At 34.2% G+C, this 19265-nt stretch overlaps 1 protein-coding gene across 7 annotated transcripts in view; it reads left to right on the forward strand.

The window, feature by feature from the left end:
* LOC122052005 overlaps nucleotides 1-7946 on the forward strand; it is a 38346-nt gene extending 30400 nt beyond the window's left edge. Inside the window, exons 10-14 of one of the 7 annotated variants that reach the window (XR_006131667.1) lie at nucleotides 2990-3178; nucleotides 5070-5236; nucleotides 6791-6843; nucleotides 6955-7039; nucleotides 7131-7171. Coding sequence is in view for 3 of the 7 variants with exons in the window: in XM_042613376.1 (XP_042469310.1) it covers nucleotides 2990-3178; nucleotides 5070-5236; nucleotides 6735-6887; nucleotides 6955-7039; nucleotides 7131-7529 (993 nt within the window). In the remaining 4 variants the exon portion in view is untranslated. Of the gene's footprint in view, nucleotides 1-2989; nucleotides 3179-5069; nucleotides 5237-6734; nucleotides 6888-6954; nucleotides 7040-7130 lie in introns of those variants that run through there. The other 6 variants (XR_006131664.1, XR_006131665.1, XM_042613378.1 and 3 more) reach the window with 6 other exon arrangements.
* Nucleotides 7947-19265: the final 11319 nt, after the last annotated feature.

Here is a 19265-nt window from a genome sequence, read left to right on the forward strand (position 1 = left end):
CCACGTGAAACTCACTCTGCTCTTGAGCTCCCATTCTTTTTATGAATTGTGGCTATGAGTGCTTGTGAGAAGATGGTTTAAGGTTTTTCTCTTCTTTATCTTTTGTTTTGAGGTGTGGACACTCACTTGTATAATGCCTACTCCTTTTGCATTCGAAAAATATGATATTTTTGTGTCCTTTTAAAGTTTCTTTTCTTCACGTGTAATGTCAATGAATGCATGATACTTGGGGTTGGGAGACGGTGGGGGTGGATTCACTACTAGACGATGTTAATGCTTCATTTTTCTAAGTCAAAGGATGGGGTCAAGGAGGATGGTGATCTATTATCACTTTCTTTGCTATCTACAATTGAGCATTGATCTTTATCATCTTTGTACATCTCAAGTTGTCTTTAAACTCAACCACTTTAATATTTTCGGCATCTTGTAATTTGTAAGGGTTTCTCATGAAATTCTATCAATTTGTTCCATAACTCTTTCACATTCGTGAAATAAGCTTGCTCAACTTTTCCTTTAAAAATTCACATTTTAATATTGTTTTGGCTGGTTTATTTTCCACTCTTGCTTCTTTGTTCACTTTTCTCTTCTAATAAGGTTGATATGATCATCAAATGGAGCTCTAATCGTTATTGTTATCCACAAATCAAAGTGATATAGAACTCCATTCTATATTTCTATTCTTACTATATTGAAAGTTCACTCCATCAAATAATGATGGCTTTGCGGTGGATTATCTCTTCAAGAGCTATTTCTCTTTTGAATGCTAATTCAAGGCTTGGAGTTGCTCAAATACCAATTGTGGTATCAAATAATCTGACTAGAAGAGTTGATTTTGTGATTTAATTTTTGTAATTAACACAAACTCAACACAAGGTTAAATTCAAGTGTGTGTTGTAATCAATCAAAGTTGATTTTATGCAACACAAATAACAAAAGAATTGAAACACAATGTTGATAAAAAGATGTAACATGGTTTAAAAACTCTGCTTCGCTTCTACACTATGGCTTAAGATATGTCCAATGCATTACCCCTCGAACAAATTTACTAAGCTACCCCTTTACAAGAGGTAATGGAGTCTAGGAAAACACCTTGATCCACACCAATGGGATTTATGTAAGTTCATAAGCTTGACTCAAATAAGGAATTCCACTCAAGGATAATATCTTACAATCTCTCCCTAAGAGGTGAAATAAAAGCATAAGGGATAAAAGAGGTTACCAAAGAGCTTGATAGAGTTTTTGAATAATAAATCTTGTTCAAATTTTTGAATATGCTTTGGACATTTATCTCTATGAAGCATAATAAATGATGCAGAATGCTCAATTCCTCAATCCTTGTGCTCAAACCATCTCCAAAGGATATATATTTCATGGTTCAATGGTCACTTGAAAAAATTAAAAGAAACATCTTTAATTGATCTGATATATGGTCTAGTCAATTGGATGTCCAGAATATAACTGTTGGAATTGACGGCAATACTTTACTCTTCTAGTCGATTGCGTATCGTTTAAATAATTTTAAGTGATTAGAAAAGCCATCTGTCAAGTGGAGCTCACTTAGGAATATTTTATTGTCCACACCTCTACATGAAATTGACTAGCATGTTCTAATTGACTAAACCAACTTCTGGTTAACTGGTGCTGTCAGGACTGTCCCCTTATTCGTCTTATAGCATCTTGTAAATCGACTTAAGGTTCAAGACTTGAATGATTGACAAATATGACTTGAAAACACTCTAAAGTTGTAAGGTTTCTATAAAATTCAAACTCTAGGTACTCTAACCTCTACTTTGGTCATTACAACATTGATACAATCTATACTTGAAAACAAACCAAATATTATAATATCATAGATAGTATAAACATTTATGCCTTCAGTTTCTTTGTGAAGCTTGATGTCCATCTTTGTGTTCTCAGCCCCAATTGCTTTCACACTTAATCAATAAGTTTATCACCCAAGCTTGATCAACTTGATCTTCAAGTCACATAAACCCAAGCTTGATCAACTTGATCTTCAAGTCACATGATATTTTGCACACTCAATGCATATCATTAAATACTCTTAATTTAAATTGTATTACTAAACCATTGAAACACCATGGTGAAATCTAACAATAAAGGAAGAACCATTGCCCTAACACTTTACTGTTGATTCCAATCCATAGTTACACAAAACTTGTTCGATCTAATAGAACAATTAAAATCCTAAAGGAATATCTTCTTGCAAACTCTACAACCTTTTAGGTTTAACTCACAATAGACTATGAAATGAAAGACAACCAAAATAAATAAATTTATTTCTTTCTGTATTGTTCATTTCATTTTCTTTGTTGCCATCGTTATTTTCCCTTCACAAAAATATATGATTGATTTTTATGATGGATAATAGGAGAAAACATTTTTAATAAACAACCAAACAATTTTTGATCCAGATTAAGAAGATAAATTGAAAGAAATAGTGAACTTGAAAATGTCTTAATTACCAAAAACGCCTACGTCATAACACAATTTTAATCTACAGTTGCCAGTTTTGCAACCATGACACTGATTTTAGGTTGATCCGTTTTGAGCTAAGATACCATGGCACTGTTTTAGGAAAGTTTGACGTGACGTGGTGACTTAAGTAGATTGCAAGTGGTGCTGGTGCTACTGCATGGGCTTCTTAAGGCATATGACTTTGCGAGTCATTACTCAATGGAGGATAGAGTGGGAGAATAAAATTAGGAGGGAGGGGTTGCCCTGTTGTGAGACGGTGGATTCAACAAACGACGGGATCTTTTAAGACTATAATCATAAATCACAACTTTCACGAGCATAACTGTCACCTGAATTTGTTGTCAGTTGGTTTTTTTGCCCTTGTAATCTTTGTTTTTTGGTCTAGTATAAATTTTCTTCTTCTTGCATAAGTTGTTAAAGTCTAAGGCCAGATCATTCTTTATATTCTTAATGTTATATATATATATATATTTATTTATTTTTTTTCCTTCAGTCAAATAGAGCCAGAAGATCAAAGTCAGATGATATAGATGCTGTTAACCGTCTTCCGTTGTTGAACAATACATACTATAAGGATCTTCTTTGTGAGACCGGTGCAATGTTTGCTGTTGCAAACAGAGTGGATAGCATTCATAAGTTACCATGGATTGGTTTTCAGTCATGGCGTGCTTATGGGAGAAAGGTTTGTGTTCTCTTTTATACATGTTAGATTTCAATTGAAGTCGCACATATCAATTTGTGTTTATATAATTTTAAACAATCACCAGGTTGAATTTTTTTAGGTATAAAGCATTTGTTGATGTTGGATTAGTTCCATGATTACTCGCAAAAATTCTGATTAATTTCTATTTGTATACTTCATTGATTGCCACTGTAAGTGGATACTTTCAATTTATTTTAATTGAGGATGCGTAATTTATTTCTTTAATTTTATTTTCTTTTTTGTGTTATCTGTTTTTCTCCCTGCATTAGCGAGGCTAAACTAGAGTACTTTTCCTAACAATTTTTCTCCACTCAATGTGGAAAGAGAAGGAAGGAACCTATCTCCTGAGCTGTGATTCATTGACATAACAAATAAGCCTCTATAGATGGAATGAGAATACCTCGTTGTTGCCACAGACAATTTTCACTCATCCAGCAATGACGTACAATGAGGAAACAATGTTTTTAAGGGGACAACACAACAAAACACAGAAATTACAGTGCAGGTACAACTCAGATTCTCAGTGTCTGAACATGGAAATTTAATCCGCTGTGGCTTGATTCTCCATAAGGAGACGAGAGGGTTGCCAGATAGGGGGTTTTGGTGGGTTTGCTCATGTGAGGAAAAGGAAGAGACTTGCGAAAAAGGGGGTGGGAGCTGCTATTGCTCCACACACACACACACACACACACACACACACACACAAAGGGAGATGGGAGGAGTGAGTAAGGTTCTCCTATTTCCAATCATGGAAACCAAGTTTTGTCTGGCAACAAGCAATGCACGGTCAAGGTAACAACAAGCGACATTCCCAAATGATATCTTTTAGTGGCAGAGAGCTTAGTTGGCACTAGAGATAGGCATGGCCTGCTGGTAGCGTGATAAAACTCAAGTAAACAGTGGTAGAAGAAGGGAGAAGGCCGGGGTGGGTGTTGTTTGCTTGAGGGGTAGAGTTTGCTCACTCAATCAGAAGAAAAATGGAGAGGGGAAGGTTTTTAATAAAATCATCACCCTTACATAAACCAATGCCATCAATTTAGCCTAAATAGTCTCAATTCAATTCAACTCAACTCAAATATGATGTTACAGCTATTTGCCTTTATTAGAATATTGAGTCAATTTGTTATAATAGTTTAATCATTATAAAATCATTATAAAATATCTGAAAGAAGAATTCTTTTATGTTTACTGGATTTGAGAAAAATGCATGTGGTCCTTATTTAAACTTTATTTTCAATTAAATATTCAATAAAGTAATTTAAATAGTTAAGTGATCTTAATTTGGATATATGATATTACATTTAATTAAATCAATAATGTGAGCTTCTAACTTGACGAAAATTGTTGAGTTGTGTTAAATGCTAGCAATCATCATAGAACTATGATAATGATCTCATGATCATGGATGTTTACAGAATCTGTACTAAATCCCACATCAAACATCCAAGACTGACTTCTTATTGTTCTATACCACTAGCTATTGCTTTCCATTCCTTTGCACTATAGTGTCATCTTTGTACCCTTAGGAACTCTCTCTTTTCATTTTGTTCTTTATATTTGCTTTGATTTGACCATAATTTTAGTCTGTTTGCACTTTTCCATGCCAATCCTTAGATAAGTTGGGTCTTTAATTTTCTTTAGATACCTGGAATATGATGACACATATCATTGAACATATTTAAATGTTTCTAGATCCTGGTGACTAAGAAAGCTTAGTTCAAACTTCCTTATCCAGAAATCAGGTTCTTTAAACATAACCTGGCATTTATAATGAGTGGAGAAACAATTATTTGATCTTGTTTCTTAGGGCAATAAGTGCTAGCAACATCTGGTAACAAATCTGGAGAAAGTTAACTTTATCTTGGCACAGGTTTCTTTGTCTCATTTTGCTGAGAAGGTGTTGGAGAAGGCAATTCAAGAACAAAGAGAAGGGGATATAATGTACTATTGGGCAGTAATGGACATGGATAAAGAGAAGACAAACTCGAAACTTAATTTCTGGTCAATGTGCGACCATTTAAATGCTGACCAATGCAGGTGATTTATCTTTCATTTATTTAGCCTTCTTTTTTGACTAAGACAGTGCTATAGTTTCGTGCTGGAATTTGTCATCTAGCTGTTTGGTTGCTGGTAAAATCTTTGCTCTTTTAAATTGTGTTTAAAATTGCAATGGGTATGTCAATTGAACAAAATAAGTTTTTGAAACTTATAAAGAAAGATGGGTTATTGATCAAATGCAATGAGAGACGAAACATCTCCTGATGTCTTTAACTTTTGAGGCACATATGGTGACAGTTCATTGAGTATCCTTGGCATACGACCTTATTTTATGTGAACATTATACTTGGTAATTTTTAGTTTCTTTTTTTTTCGTGTTATTATCCTCATAATGCTTGGAAATTGCATAGTCCAAAAGTTAAAATTTCATATAGCTTATACAACAGGCGGTGTTCATCCTAACTACCTATGATTTTATCTTTCAGTTGTTGAAGTTCTTTGATTTCTTCAATCTGTTATATTTTGTACTCTAATAAATTTAACTTTGACTAACTGAAAACTAGTCATGTATAAACATGTTGGATGTCCTTTCTCATTAAATTATTTTCATAGAATATTATTCTTGGCGGCAAAAGGCGATTCGCTCGCCCCTAGCACCTCTGTCAGCCCATCCCAGACGAACACGGAAGAGGTAAATCACGGGTAGCTACTAGTCATGGGCAATTGAATAGTGGCATGGGGGAGGGTAGGCACCCGGCTACTAGCCGGGATTTGACCTATTCTTAATTTTATATTTTGTAGTCACCCAACATTTGTCTTTGCCTTTTTTACTTTCACCCTACTATCTTTTTGTATGTGCTACCTTATAATTGTCCAACAAGAAACCCATAATAACACAAAATTTATAAAGGTTCTACAATAAATCATAAGCAGTGAAACAAATACTTGAAATAAACTATGATTAAATCAAATGTCAACTTATATGAGTTTTGTTATTGTGGAATAATTATTATATTACCCTAGATAGTCTCCTCTACCTTTGTATATTATAATCCATATAAATATTACAAGAAGGCCCCTGATATAACTAGTATTTACATTTTAGGCCTGACACTTTCCATCTAGTTGATTCAAAAATATTCTGGAAACCTAGCTTGTTTATACTAAAATTTAGGTTTTTAAGGATTTGACTAGAAAATCTGTAGCTAATCATTAGATCTGAGAAATGAGATGATGATCTTATTAAATTGCACTTTCTCTTTGACGAAGTGGCAATTGATCACTGTGTTATTCTCTCATGAAAATTAGATTAGAATTTATATGCACGTCAACATTGGTTGTCACAATAGAACTGCAATTGGCTCTATGGAAGCATCTACTAGCTTATTAATTATTTGACGCAGATAAGCTCATGTGTTTAACTAAAATTTCATGGCTATTTTTTTTATGCCTCCATGCTGCATTATAGTAGAAAGTTGTACAAACTACATGGTTTACAAAGCAATATAATTTTTTACACTTTCTAAAATTGTTGCAGTGCTGCTTTTGAGAATGCTTTCAGACTAATGTATGGGATACCCTCTGGAAATGCAGCCCTGCCCCCAATGCCTCTTGATGGTGACCATTGGTCTATTCTCCACAGCTGGGTGATGCCAACACCATCCTACCTAGAATTTATTATGTTCACTAGGTAATTTTTTTTTTCAAAACTTTCTAAATGTGTCTCTTTTTTATTTGTTTTACTTGTTGAACCGCAGAATGTTTGTGGACTCACTTGATAGCTTAAATCAGAGCAACAAAAGCATGATTTCTTCTTGTGTTCTTGGATCATCAATGCTGGAGGTAAATTGATTACATTACATTTAGCTTTTTGTGATGTAACTGTGTGATTATTTAATCATTTTCCTTTTCCTTGGATCATCCATGATCTTAGAAAAGGAACTGCTACTGCCGGGTATTGGAAGTGTTGGTGAATGTCTGGGCGTATCATAGTGGCAGAAGGATGGTTTACCTTGACCCCTTGTCTGGGGAGTTAAAGGAACAGCACCCTCTTGAGCTGAGACAGCTGTGGGTGAAATACTTCAACTTGGATTTACTGAAGAGCCTGGATGAAGATTTGGCTGAGAGAGCCGATGATGGCATGCATCCGCATAACAAGTGGTTGTGGCCTTTAACTGGCGAAGTGCATTGGCAAGGAATCCTTGATAGGGAAAGGGAGGAGAGGTTAAAGCAAAAGATGGACAAAAAGAAAAAAACAAAGGAAAAGCTGTTAGAGAGACATAAACATGGCTACAAGCAGAAATCCCTTGGACAGACAAAGAAATCACAATAGGAAACCCTAGATTCCTTATCCGCACGGATCAAAATATATATTGTTCCTACAGTGATCAAGAGGCCGACCAAAAAGGATTGATGCAGTCTGAGAAACTATTTGATTAGGACTTCGTACAGAAACCAAGTTGACATCCTGATACACGAGCTCTTCTTTCTCCTTGGAATTATCTTTGGATGGAGCAAAAGGCGTGACAGGTTAGATGCATAGCAGCACAGGTTTCTCTATTCTTTTAGATTCTTTCTAGTCGTAGTCTCCGAGCCCCAGATACTAATTTTCTTCTGCCATTTTACCATTCTTTTTCACTGATAAAAATTTATTGACTATAGCATTTTTGTACTATTAATGCCTTATAACTTTGTTGTAAGTCCAAACTGACAAATATCAATGACAATAGAATTCCATTAACAAGTACAAGAGTTAGAATTACCTTCATTTAAGTGGTTTTCTGCAATTTTCTTTTATTCTTTTAGTTTTCCGCACATTGTTCCTGGGGATGTCAGTGAACCGGATAATTATAAATAAACTTATTAGTGTTTAGTTCCATAGTTTGTTTGTATATATATATATATATATATATATATATATATATATATATATATAATTGAACACTAGTAAATTTGATTTGTCATGAATAATATATGAATAAATTTATTTATTAACACCTTCAATTGTTTATTTTAGAATTTTACATTATGAGAATGTGCTCATGTAGGAACTGATAAATATGAATATGTTTTCTTGGCTATGAAGGTAATAAAATAATATTAATGATGATTCATTTCACTGAAAGGTGATACGTTGATCTCGGGTGTCTTATATTTTTACGTTGAGAGTTAAATCATAAAATTCGAGCAGACCACTAAGATAGGAGAGTTTTTTCGTCGATTTCATGGGAACCAATTCTTGTCGATTCTACAAATCTAACATGTGATGGCAAAGCCCAACTTGGTTAAACCCTCAGACAATATTCCGGCTTAGGCGAGTACGGCCAAACAAGACAACTAATCAATTAAGATCTAGTTGGATTCAAAAGAATACATATATATTTTTTAAATAAAAAAATGAAAACTAAAACGATAAAAAAGTAAATATAACTTTTAAAAATATATATTTTATAATGAAATCTGTAAAAAAGAAATATTTTTTCCCATAAAATATAAACATTTTAGAATATTAAAAAAATTATATATAAGACTATTCAGTCTAAAATTTTCTTTTCATGGTTGAAGTATGAGGCAAAGCATTGGAGAATAAATTAGGTTAACAATAAAAGAATGAGAAAAAAATCATGATACCTAAACAATTGAATAAGATAAGATAATTTAAGTTTAAATTCAACTAAAACAATAATTTAAACAAAAAACATAAATATTTATTTCCATCTACACTACAAGAATATATTAATTATATTATACTTTCAGTGTTTAGACTACAATAATAATATTATTTGGCTAGAATACTCATTTAGTTTTTCCATTTAATTTATTTATTTATTTTAAAGTAAAATTAAATTATGAATTACACTACCTATCAAAGATAGCAATATATGACCGACAAAATTAAATTGAATTATAGATATAAAAATGTTTTCATGAAGACCATTAAATTACATTAGATTGAAATTAAATTAAACTAATTAAGAAACAATAAATAAGTTTTGCTAATGGGCAAAAGGAGAATTCGTAAGATTTAGGAGGCGATCTACGAATGATAGAATAATATACAAGCCTAATACTTTGGCCTTTTTTTTCCTATGAATAAATAAAATTTAAGAGGAGTAACTCCTTTTTAAGGTCTAGGGATGTTATATTTCTTAATGTTGGTAAAGTGGTGTGTTTTTTAAAGTAAAAAAAAATTTGTAATTTGATCTTCTCCACACATGTCAGAACATTAAAAAAAATATTGAACTAAATAACATTAAATTTGGGATGATCGATTTAACTCCATAGAAATTTTTTACCGACTATTAGGGTTAATTGGGAAGCACCTACAATGGGCGGTCTAGAAACCTAGTATCCTATGGTTCGCGCTCTATTTGGATGAAAAATTTCTACAAATACGTCATAACTGGAAAATCAAATTATAGATTCCTGGTGACAAGTTGACACCTTTCCGCTATACCATAGTCCCGGGACAGATATATTATCACATTAGCTCTGGTTAGGAATGGAGTAGCCATATCACAGTATATTAATCAGATACATTAGGAGTTTAGTGATGGATAGATAGAGATGTGCACCTACGTACAATAATGGAATTATCCGTCACTAATCGGCCGCTAATTAAACATAGCGATTGATTATTGCCATTGCTGTGCAATTGGTTGTTGACGTCATTTAGTCACGAAATTAAATATTTCGTTGTTACTAGAGATGGAATTTAATATCCATCTCTAATTTTAGTGACGGAATTAAATAGTTTGTCACTAAAATAGAGACCGAAGTTTATTGATCCGTCACTAATTTTAGAGATGAATATTAAATTCTATCTCTAGCAGCGACAAAATATTTAATTTCATCCCTAAATTTGTTAACGGTGTCATCATAACTTAGCAAAACTTAGTGACAGAAAAATAAAATATTATCTCTAATTAGAGACGAAATAATTAAATACCATTACTAATTAGAGACCAAATATTAAATGTTCGTCACAAATTATTGTAACATTTTAAAATTTCATATAAAACCTGGCGATTGAATTTTAAAATTCCGTCTCTAATTAGAGACGAATTTTTAATATTCCATCTATAATTAGCGATGGAATATTAAATATCCGTTGATAATTATATAATTATTGTACCTTTTAAAAATTCATATTTAAAAATAGTGACGGAATAAAAAATTTCAATTAGTCACAAAATTTTAAAATTCCGTTGCTAATTTTTGAAAAATTCAACAGCAACTATCTATTTTCATATTTTTTTTACCCTGTTTACATATATATACATCAATTGACATCATCACAACAGTCATATTAAACATTCACAAACGTACATTGCACATTTTCACAAACAATGTAAAACATTCTCAAACATAATAATGACATTCACAAACACATAACACATTATAACATTCATAAAGATGAAATTCAATAAAATGATACATTCACAAAATAGAAAGTATCAAATCTAATCTAAGCAAGTATTCAATTAATCCAACAACAAAAATGAATATCCAGACACCTCAAATAAAATATAATATATCTGAATCAAAAAATATGAAATAAAATGTCTCCTAGCTAAGACAATCCACTCTAAAATTAGCTAGTAGTATTCAATCCTGCAAAAAAATATAATACGATAGGTTATTAATAAAACAACGAACAAACTAATGATACATCATTAGAATCATGAATAATAAATTGAATTTAATAATATGAATAGTTTGGATAGAAAACTATTTTACACACTTGAATGCTAGCTTCGATGTTTGCTGATGGGTGATATATAGAATAGATCAACAATGTTCCTAAAAAGATATAATCAATTAGAGTCGCATCTTATATGAAAATTAATAGATCTATTTTGCATGTTTCATAAGTGATAAAAAAAACAAAAAAGAAAAGTAAAAAGTCAACACACCTCTGAGTCAGCTATTGATCAGTATAGTCCTGAGGGTCTTGAGTCTCTTTGAGAGTTAAAATGATGCGGCGTTTGACTCATCATGCCATGAATTCCCACATTTCCCATCCAATTTTCTCATATCTTATTCGGATTGCCACTCCTCTTGAAATTCTTTCTCCAATGCCAAGAGTCGATTTCTCAAATCTTGATTTTCTTACTCTAAGGCATTTACTCTAGTAGATGTTCCGGATCCGCTAGATGATCTGCTGGGTTGACCCTTGGCCCTATGAGCCATCACCCGATCATATACAACTCTCGTCTGATACCCAATGTTGGGATATGCCCGATGCAATATGTGCTAAAAATATGTTTTGTAAACATGCACATCAGAAGACTTAACGATAAATAAACTAGTTTATTACATCACATATATCACACACATGCAAGATACAATAACGCAGACAAGATAAAAAAAAAATGAAATTGAATAACAATTATTTTAGATATATTTTACATATAACTTATAACGAGAAGGGCATTAACTATTTATAACATTATTGAACCTCACCTCTATTTGTATCAACGCCGAGCTTTTCAAGACAACTCCAAGAGAACAAACTTCGCCTTTGGCAGGTACTAGCCACGAGCGAAGGAGAAGAATCAAGAAGAGGAAGAAGAAGCAAAAGGAAGATCTTCTTCCTTTGGGTGGCTCACAACAACAAGAGAAGATCCTTCTGTTGTGGTTGGCGACAAGAGAGAGGGAGAGGGAGAGGGAGAGAGAGGTATTGGTTTTAGGCTTCCAAAACCTAATCAAGCCAATAATAAATTGTGTATTAATTCTCTCTTAACCATATCAATATATAGGCTTTTTTAATGAGTTGGATTATAAAGCCCAAATCCAATCCATTATGCCTTAACAAAAAATTAGCTCATTAATCCCTTGATTTGGTTCACAATTAAATCAAGTTGGTGTTAGAATGATTACTAAAAGCCTAGCTTTTTATATAAATATTTATTTTGAAATGAGAATCACATTGGTCAAATGTCCGCATTTAGTTAAATACAGTTGTCCATTTAAATTATATTGTAGATAACATGGTGTGTGATGTCACACAGAAGATTATGTTATCAGTTCCTTATAAATTATAAATAGAAGCTTATAACCAAGATGGATTGGGACAAACCATCAAAATGATTGCAGTGTAATTTGGTATTAATTTAACTTGACTATAAAATTACACTAGTACACTATATGTGTATAGAGCAGGATCATTTGAGGTTATTACTTTTATATTGACTGCATAAAAGAACAGAACCTCTGTTATTATGGATGTGCATACTCTTAATCCCGATATAATAACAAGCACATGTACTTAGTATTTATTTCTTTAATTTATCAAAGGGTAAGATTTATTCACTAAATCAATAGACCCGATAAGTTGGGAAATAATATTATTTATATGGTGTATTGTTGATTATAGAAGGAAATTGTGCCCTATTTATAAGGATGGTGATGCCCCCTTGAGGAGCTCATAAGGATTGTCATGTAAACTCTGCAGGTGGACATAGTTTCGACATGACAATGAAGTTGAGTGGTACTACTCTTGGAGCTAGATGTTAATTAAGTGAGTTATCAGTAACTCATTTAATTAATGGACATTCGATATCTTAAACACAGGGAGATTTTTGCACTTATGATAAGAAGGAGCCTATAATGTAATATGAGATTGGTGTGGTAGTTCAATAATAACTCTTTAGTGGTATGAGTTATTATTGATAAACTTGAGTTGGGTGTTCGGGTCGAACACAGGAAGCTCAAGCTCATCAGAAGGCCAAAACCAATTCCTCCTCTAGGTCCATGTTGTAGCCTCTATGTATAAAGCCTCGCATCCACCCAAGTCATCCTTATGGCCGGCCACATCCTTGCTTGGTGCCCAAGCAAGGAGCCGACCAAGATGGGTTTAAAAGTGAGTTTTTAATTTTTTAAATCTTTCTTTTTGTAGTCATCTACAATTTTTTAAAAGAGAGATTTTAAATTTTAAAAACTTTCCTTTTTTGAAGCCATCCACATGGTTTTAAAAGAGAATTTTAAATTTAAAAAATCTTTCCTTTTGTAGCCATCTACAATGGTTTAAAAGAGAGATTTTATTTTTGTTAAAACTTTCCTTTTTTGTAACCATGATTTAAAAGAGTGGTTTTAATTTTAAAAATCTTTCCTTTTTATAGCCATCTACAATGTTTAAAAGAGGGGTTTCTAATTTTAAAACTTTCCTTTTGTAGCCATCCACAATAGGAAATTTAAAAGAGAGATTTTAATTGTTGTTAAAACCTTTCCTTTTTAGCCATTACCAAGGATTATAAAAGAGAATAGATGGTGCCTTAGAGGTAATAATCATCTACACAATTTCTATTCCTCTTCTATTCTCCTTATGGCCGACCCCCTCATATTCTTATTCTCCCCTTGCTTTCTCACCTAAGGTCGGCGACATCATGAGGCTTCAGCCATCTTGTGGCCGGCGGGTTGCAAGGAAGAAAGAAGAACAAGAGGTGGTGTTCCTAGCTTTGATCCATTGGTGGCTGAAAGTCTTGGAAGAAAGAAGGACTTGGGTGGTTTTTGCATCTTGGTAGATCGTCACCCACACAACGTCCAAGAGGAGAAGAGGAATACAGCAGAAGATTAAGAGGTCTTTAAGTTACAAAGAAAGGTATAGCTAGTTAATTGTTTCCGCTGTGTACTAGTTTATTTTTTTTCCTTTGTATGGATCCTGAAGTACCAACACAAAAGGCTAGTGATCTTGTGCTTTGATTGAGGTCTCTATAGTTTAACCTTGAGTTTACTATAAGGAGTTTAAATATTTAATTTCTTTGAAAGACTTTGACTAGGAAGTGGTGGATGATCCCATACCCAAGAAAGCCGAGTGCCTCGCCAACGACCTGGAAGCCAATCCTTGAAATATATATTTAATCAACTTCTGTAATATGGTTTAACTTCTGATGAACACATGGGTTGAACTTGGATTAATAATGTTAAGTTTCGTTTCCAATCCAAGTTTAACTTTTGAAAAGCACATGTGTTGTTAGGAAAAGTTCTGTGCTTGTATAAATTTTTGTACAGAAGAAACAAAATGGAATTCCGAGTAGCGCCAACAATTGGTATTAGAGCTAGTTTTTTTGCCTCTGTGTGTTTGGTTTTTAGTTAAATTATGCACTTTTCATACATAAATTTAGGCAGGATAATAGTAGGATGTGCAAATAGATAACTCTTATTAGTATTAGCCCTAGTATCAATTATGAGATGATTGTAAAGGGCTCATTTTGTATCATATATTATTATTAATAAAAGGTAAAGTTGTTTATTATATTTATTTCAGTTTAGCACCAATTGAATAAGTATAATAATGTCCTTGGGTAGTAGGTTCTTATCTATAGTATATCAATTGGTTGAATTGATAGTGAGATATTATAGAGAACACTACTCTTAACTATTCCTAGTCGAACATTAATATACAAGGACAATATTAATGCGTTGAGACTAGCATGTAGGCCAATGGATGACTTGATCTCACAAGTCATGGATATAAGATATCAGGTTGACACATGGGTATATATTAGAGAATATATACTGAATGACCCGCCATGAGAATGTTTCATGGATCGTTATATGAGTGTCATAAACATTCTCATGTGACTATTGGTATGAATAGTCCTTAGACCTGAAGTCACTACGGTTCCCTACATAAGGAGTTGTGTACTTTACTATCGGCAAACGTCACCTGTAATAAGGTGGACAATAAAGTCGATCATTAGGTATGCAATGAATTATGCGGAGGGATGTGAGTGATGTATATAGAATTTATCCCTTCCATATGATGGAAGTGATATCTATGGACCCCTTAATTAGTAGGATACAAAGAAAGCATGACCATGCTCAAATGAGTCAATATGAGATATTGAGCTTATTTGATTGAGTGTGTCTACTTAGAGATCAAGAAACACAAAGGTTGATAAGAGGATGACATGGTCTATGCCTCATTGATCAATCTAGATATCAAGGATAGAGGGACCAAGTCATACAAGATAATAGCCACGGATAGGTTAGGTCGGATCTTGACCTTCTCGTCACTTGGGTAGCAATGATGCCTTGCTAGATGTCACTCATTGCTTATGTATCTAAATGTTGATTTGGGTACATTGCCAACGTTACGAGAACCTATTGGGTCATACACAAAGAATAAGTAGATTTGGAGATGGGTTCATATGATGAATCATTGGATTAAGTCTTATCCAAATGGGACTTATTGAGTTAGACTCAATTGGATCTAATTGTTGGATTAAGTCCAATTCAAACTAGACTCAAGGAGTTAATTCAAATTAATGAAATGTGATTCATTGAATTTGAATGTATGAGATTAATTGAGTAAGACTCGATTGAATTAGACTTGAGTTAGACTTAAGTGAATTAGACTTGAGTTAGACTCAAGTGAGGAGACTTGAGTTAGACTCAAGTGAGGATTAATGAGATATTCATTGAATTTTGAAATTCAATGATTCATTTGATTCAATTTTTGAAATTGAATTTGAAATGAGGAGTTATAAGTGTGTGGTCCTTAATGGAGTGTAAATGCTCATTAAGGCTATTAATGCTAATTAAGTGTTTTCATTGGATGAAAATACTTAAGTGTGTTTCTCTTCATTTTGGCTTAGTTCTTCATTCTCCTTGCTCTTCTCCTCTCTTGGCCAAAAATCCATTCTATAGGTTTCTAGCACAACCTTTCTCCATCTTGTGAGTTTGTGAGACAAACAAACGCTTGTTCGTGTGGATACCGTAGAGGCACGAATGCGAGATCGTGCTGTGATCCAAGCTGTCGGGAGTCCGTGAGCACGCTACAAAGGTATAATCTCTCATGTTATCCTATGTAAACTTAGTATATTTTTCTTCTCCCTTCGCATGGATCTTCTGGAGGAAATAGGTTTTTTCGCTATGTGTTTGAGTGTTTAGCAACCTATTTCCTTACAACTCTGTGGTTGCAGGCATCCTAGTTCCAACTATTATGGCCCTATTGTGTTTGTGTGTGATTTGGACCCTTTGGCATGTTGAGGGCATTTTATGTGTGTGCATGATTGTAATTATTAAATACAGCAGGATCTGTTTAGTTTTAGGATTTTACATTCTATTCGATCTAGATTACATGTACATTCCCTTGTGGAATATAGGATCTATAAAATATCAAAAAATGGCGAATAATGATAAGGAAATTTTTTGGAATTTTTAGAAATTTTCTGGGAATTTTTCGAAGACCGTATGACTTCGATTACGGGGATAAAAACGGGGCCCTGGAAAGCCTGTTTAGGCTACTCCATTTAAACAAGGAAAAGTTGCATTTTCCCTTTACTTTTATTTTTCTTCTCCTCCCCCGTGCCCTCACCCGAGCCCTCATTGGCGCCGATCCCTTACTTCTCCCGATTTCCTCATCTCCTTCCCCTCCTCTTCATCTTCTCCATGCCCTAACTGCTCTACCAACCGGCGCCGCATGATTTATTCTTCTCCTTCTTCTCCCGAATTTCTTCCCCCTCTTCTGATCTGAGTGCCGGCGCCTCACGCTAGCACCGTGAAATTCATCGCGCTGCGGCCAACGAACCCTTTGAACTTCCCCCTCTGCCGTCGCCCTCGGTCGCCACAGCCGCCGACGCCCTCTCTGGTCTCTTTTGTGCTGCCACCGACTACCCAGTCCGACGCCGACTTCATTGCCTGACGCCACTCCGATTGTCCTCTGCCCTAGCGCCGATAGACGATCGCCTACCCTGTGCTCTAGCACCAGGTTCTGCCGAGCCACCTACAGGCCCTAGTTTTTCTTCATCCATGCCCTAGCTTCTTGATGTAACGACTGATGATTTTGTGGGAGTCATTGACGGTCTCTGTTCGGCCAAGAGAGGGTAAGGGTGAGCCCTAGCGTTAATCTTTCCTTGCTATATCTTTATGCATCGCATCTTGGATCTTCAGGTTTCACTACTCCGATCGACCTTTTCCTCCTCTACTTATTGTTGCAAGACCGCGTCGGATCCCTATTCGGTGTCTTACTGTTGGTTAGTCCTAGGAAAACGTACCGGTTCTACTATACAAAATTTTTATACAAGTGTCGAACCTTTCCTTAAATAACCTATTGTGTTCTTTAGAAATTAAATTAGGAATCGTAGACGGAACTTAACATCATTGATTCCAAATTTAACTTATCTGTTCTTAATGGTTTAGATTTGAATCGCAAGCGGAACTTAACACTATTGATTCAAATCCACCTATGTTATGAATTCCATTAAATATTAATTTCTAAAATTGGCTTCCAGGACTGCATGGCGAGGCACATGGCCTTCTTGGATATGGGAGCAGCCACCACCGCCTAGACAAAGCCTTTTAAGGAAAGCTAATATTTAATTTCCATAAATAACTCTAGGTTTAACCAAAAATAACAATCGAATCACAAATTCGAAAAATAAAACAAAAGAAACACAAATTCAAAACAAATCCAAAAAACTCTAGAATCATATGCCTCTTGTGTTTGGTATTTCCAAAAATAACTATACAAAGAAAATCTAGTATGATGCGGAAAACAATTACTAATTATACCTTTCTTTGTAAGAAAAAATAACCTCTTGATCTTCTACCGTATTTCTCTTCTTATCTCGGACGTTGTGTGGGCAACGATCTTCCAGGATGAGAACCACCAAGCTCCTTCTTCTCCAATCTAGATTTGGCCACCATTAATTCTCCATGAGAAGTAAAGATCCGGCCACCACCACCAAGCTCCAAGGGATGCTAGAAACAAAGCCTTCTTTCTCTCCTTCTTCTCCTAGCTAGAACCGGACACCATGGACTTCCCTTAATTTGATGCCGCCGGCCACAAAGGAGGAAGAGAAAAGAAGGAGAAGAGGAGACCCTAGGGCCGGCCACACCAAGGAGGAAAAGAGAGGAAGAAACGAATAGAGTCGTTCACCATGAAGGCACCTCTACCCCCTCTTTTATAATCCTTGGTCTTGGCAAATAAGGAAATTTAAATAATAACTTCCTTAATTCTTTTTCCATGAAAAGGAAAAATTTAATTAATTAAAATCAAATTTCTTTTCTCAATTTCAATGGCCGGCCACTTTCTCCCCAAAACAAGGAAAGTTTTAATTAAAACAAGAATTAAAACTTCCTAATTTGTTTCAAAAAATTTATAAAAATTTCAATAATTTTAATCCCTTCATGATTGGTTAGTAAAAATAAAATTTTATAAATTAAAATCTTTCTTTTAAACATGTGGATAATTTCTAAAAAGGAAAGTTATCTCTAAAAATTAAAATCTCTTTTCAATTTACAAATAAGGAAAGATATCAAATATTTTCTTAATCTTTTTGTAGAAACAATTAAAAGAGAATATTTAATTTTTAAACTTTCTTTTAAATCATGAACATGGTTAAAAAGGAAAGTTTTCTCAAAATTAAAATCTCCTTTCAATCTACAAATAAGGAAAAATTTCAAATCTTTTCCTAATCCTTTGTAGAAAGCTATAAAAGGAAATATTTAAATTTTAAACTCTCTTTTAAAACCATGATATCCACATAAGAAATACTTTTAATAAAAATTCCTTTTAATTTTCTAGTGGTTGGCCACCTAAGCTTGGGACCCAAGCTTTGGCCGGCCACCAACTTGGCTCATCCACTTGGTCTTGGCCGGCCCTAGGTTGGGTTCCAAGCTAGCTTGGTCGGCCCCATTAGGATGGGTAAGAAGATGGGTATGTGGTGGGTATAAATCTCGATATACAAGAGGCTAGGATAGGGACCGAGAGGAGGAATTGGTTTTGGTCTCCCGATGAAATTAAGCTTCCCGTGTTCACCCCGAATACACAACTTAACTTCATCAATAATAATTCATACCACTAAAGAATTATTATTGAACTACCGCACCAATCCCAAATTACATTTTTTGGGCTCCTTCTTATTATGAGTGTGTTAGTCTCCCTGTGTTTAAGATGTCGAATGTCCACTAATTAAGTGAGTTACTGACAACTCATTTAATTAATATCTTAGTCCAAGAGTAGTACCACTCAATCTTATCGTCATGTCGGACTAAGTCCACCTGCAGGGTTTAACATGACAATCTTTATGAGCTCCTCTTGGGGACATTATCAATCTAG

The sequence above is a fragment of the Zingiber officinale genome, chromosome 3A (assembly GCF_018446385.1).
Source record: "Zingiber officinale cultivar Zhangliang chromosome 3A, Zo_v1.1, whole genome shotgun sequence".
Classification (NCBI taxonomy): domain Eukaryota; kingdom Viridiplantae; phylum Streptophyta; class Magnoliopsida; order Zingiberales; family Zingiberaceae; genus Zingiber; species Zingiber officinale.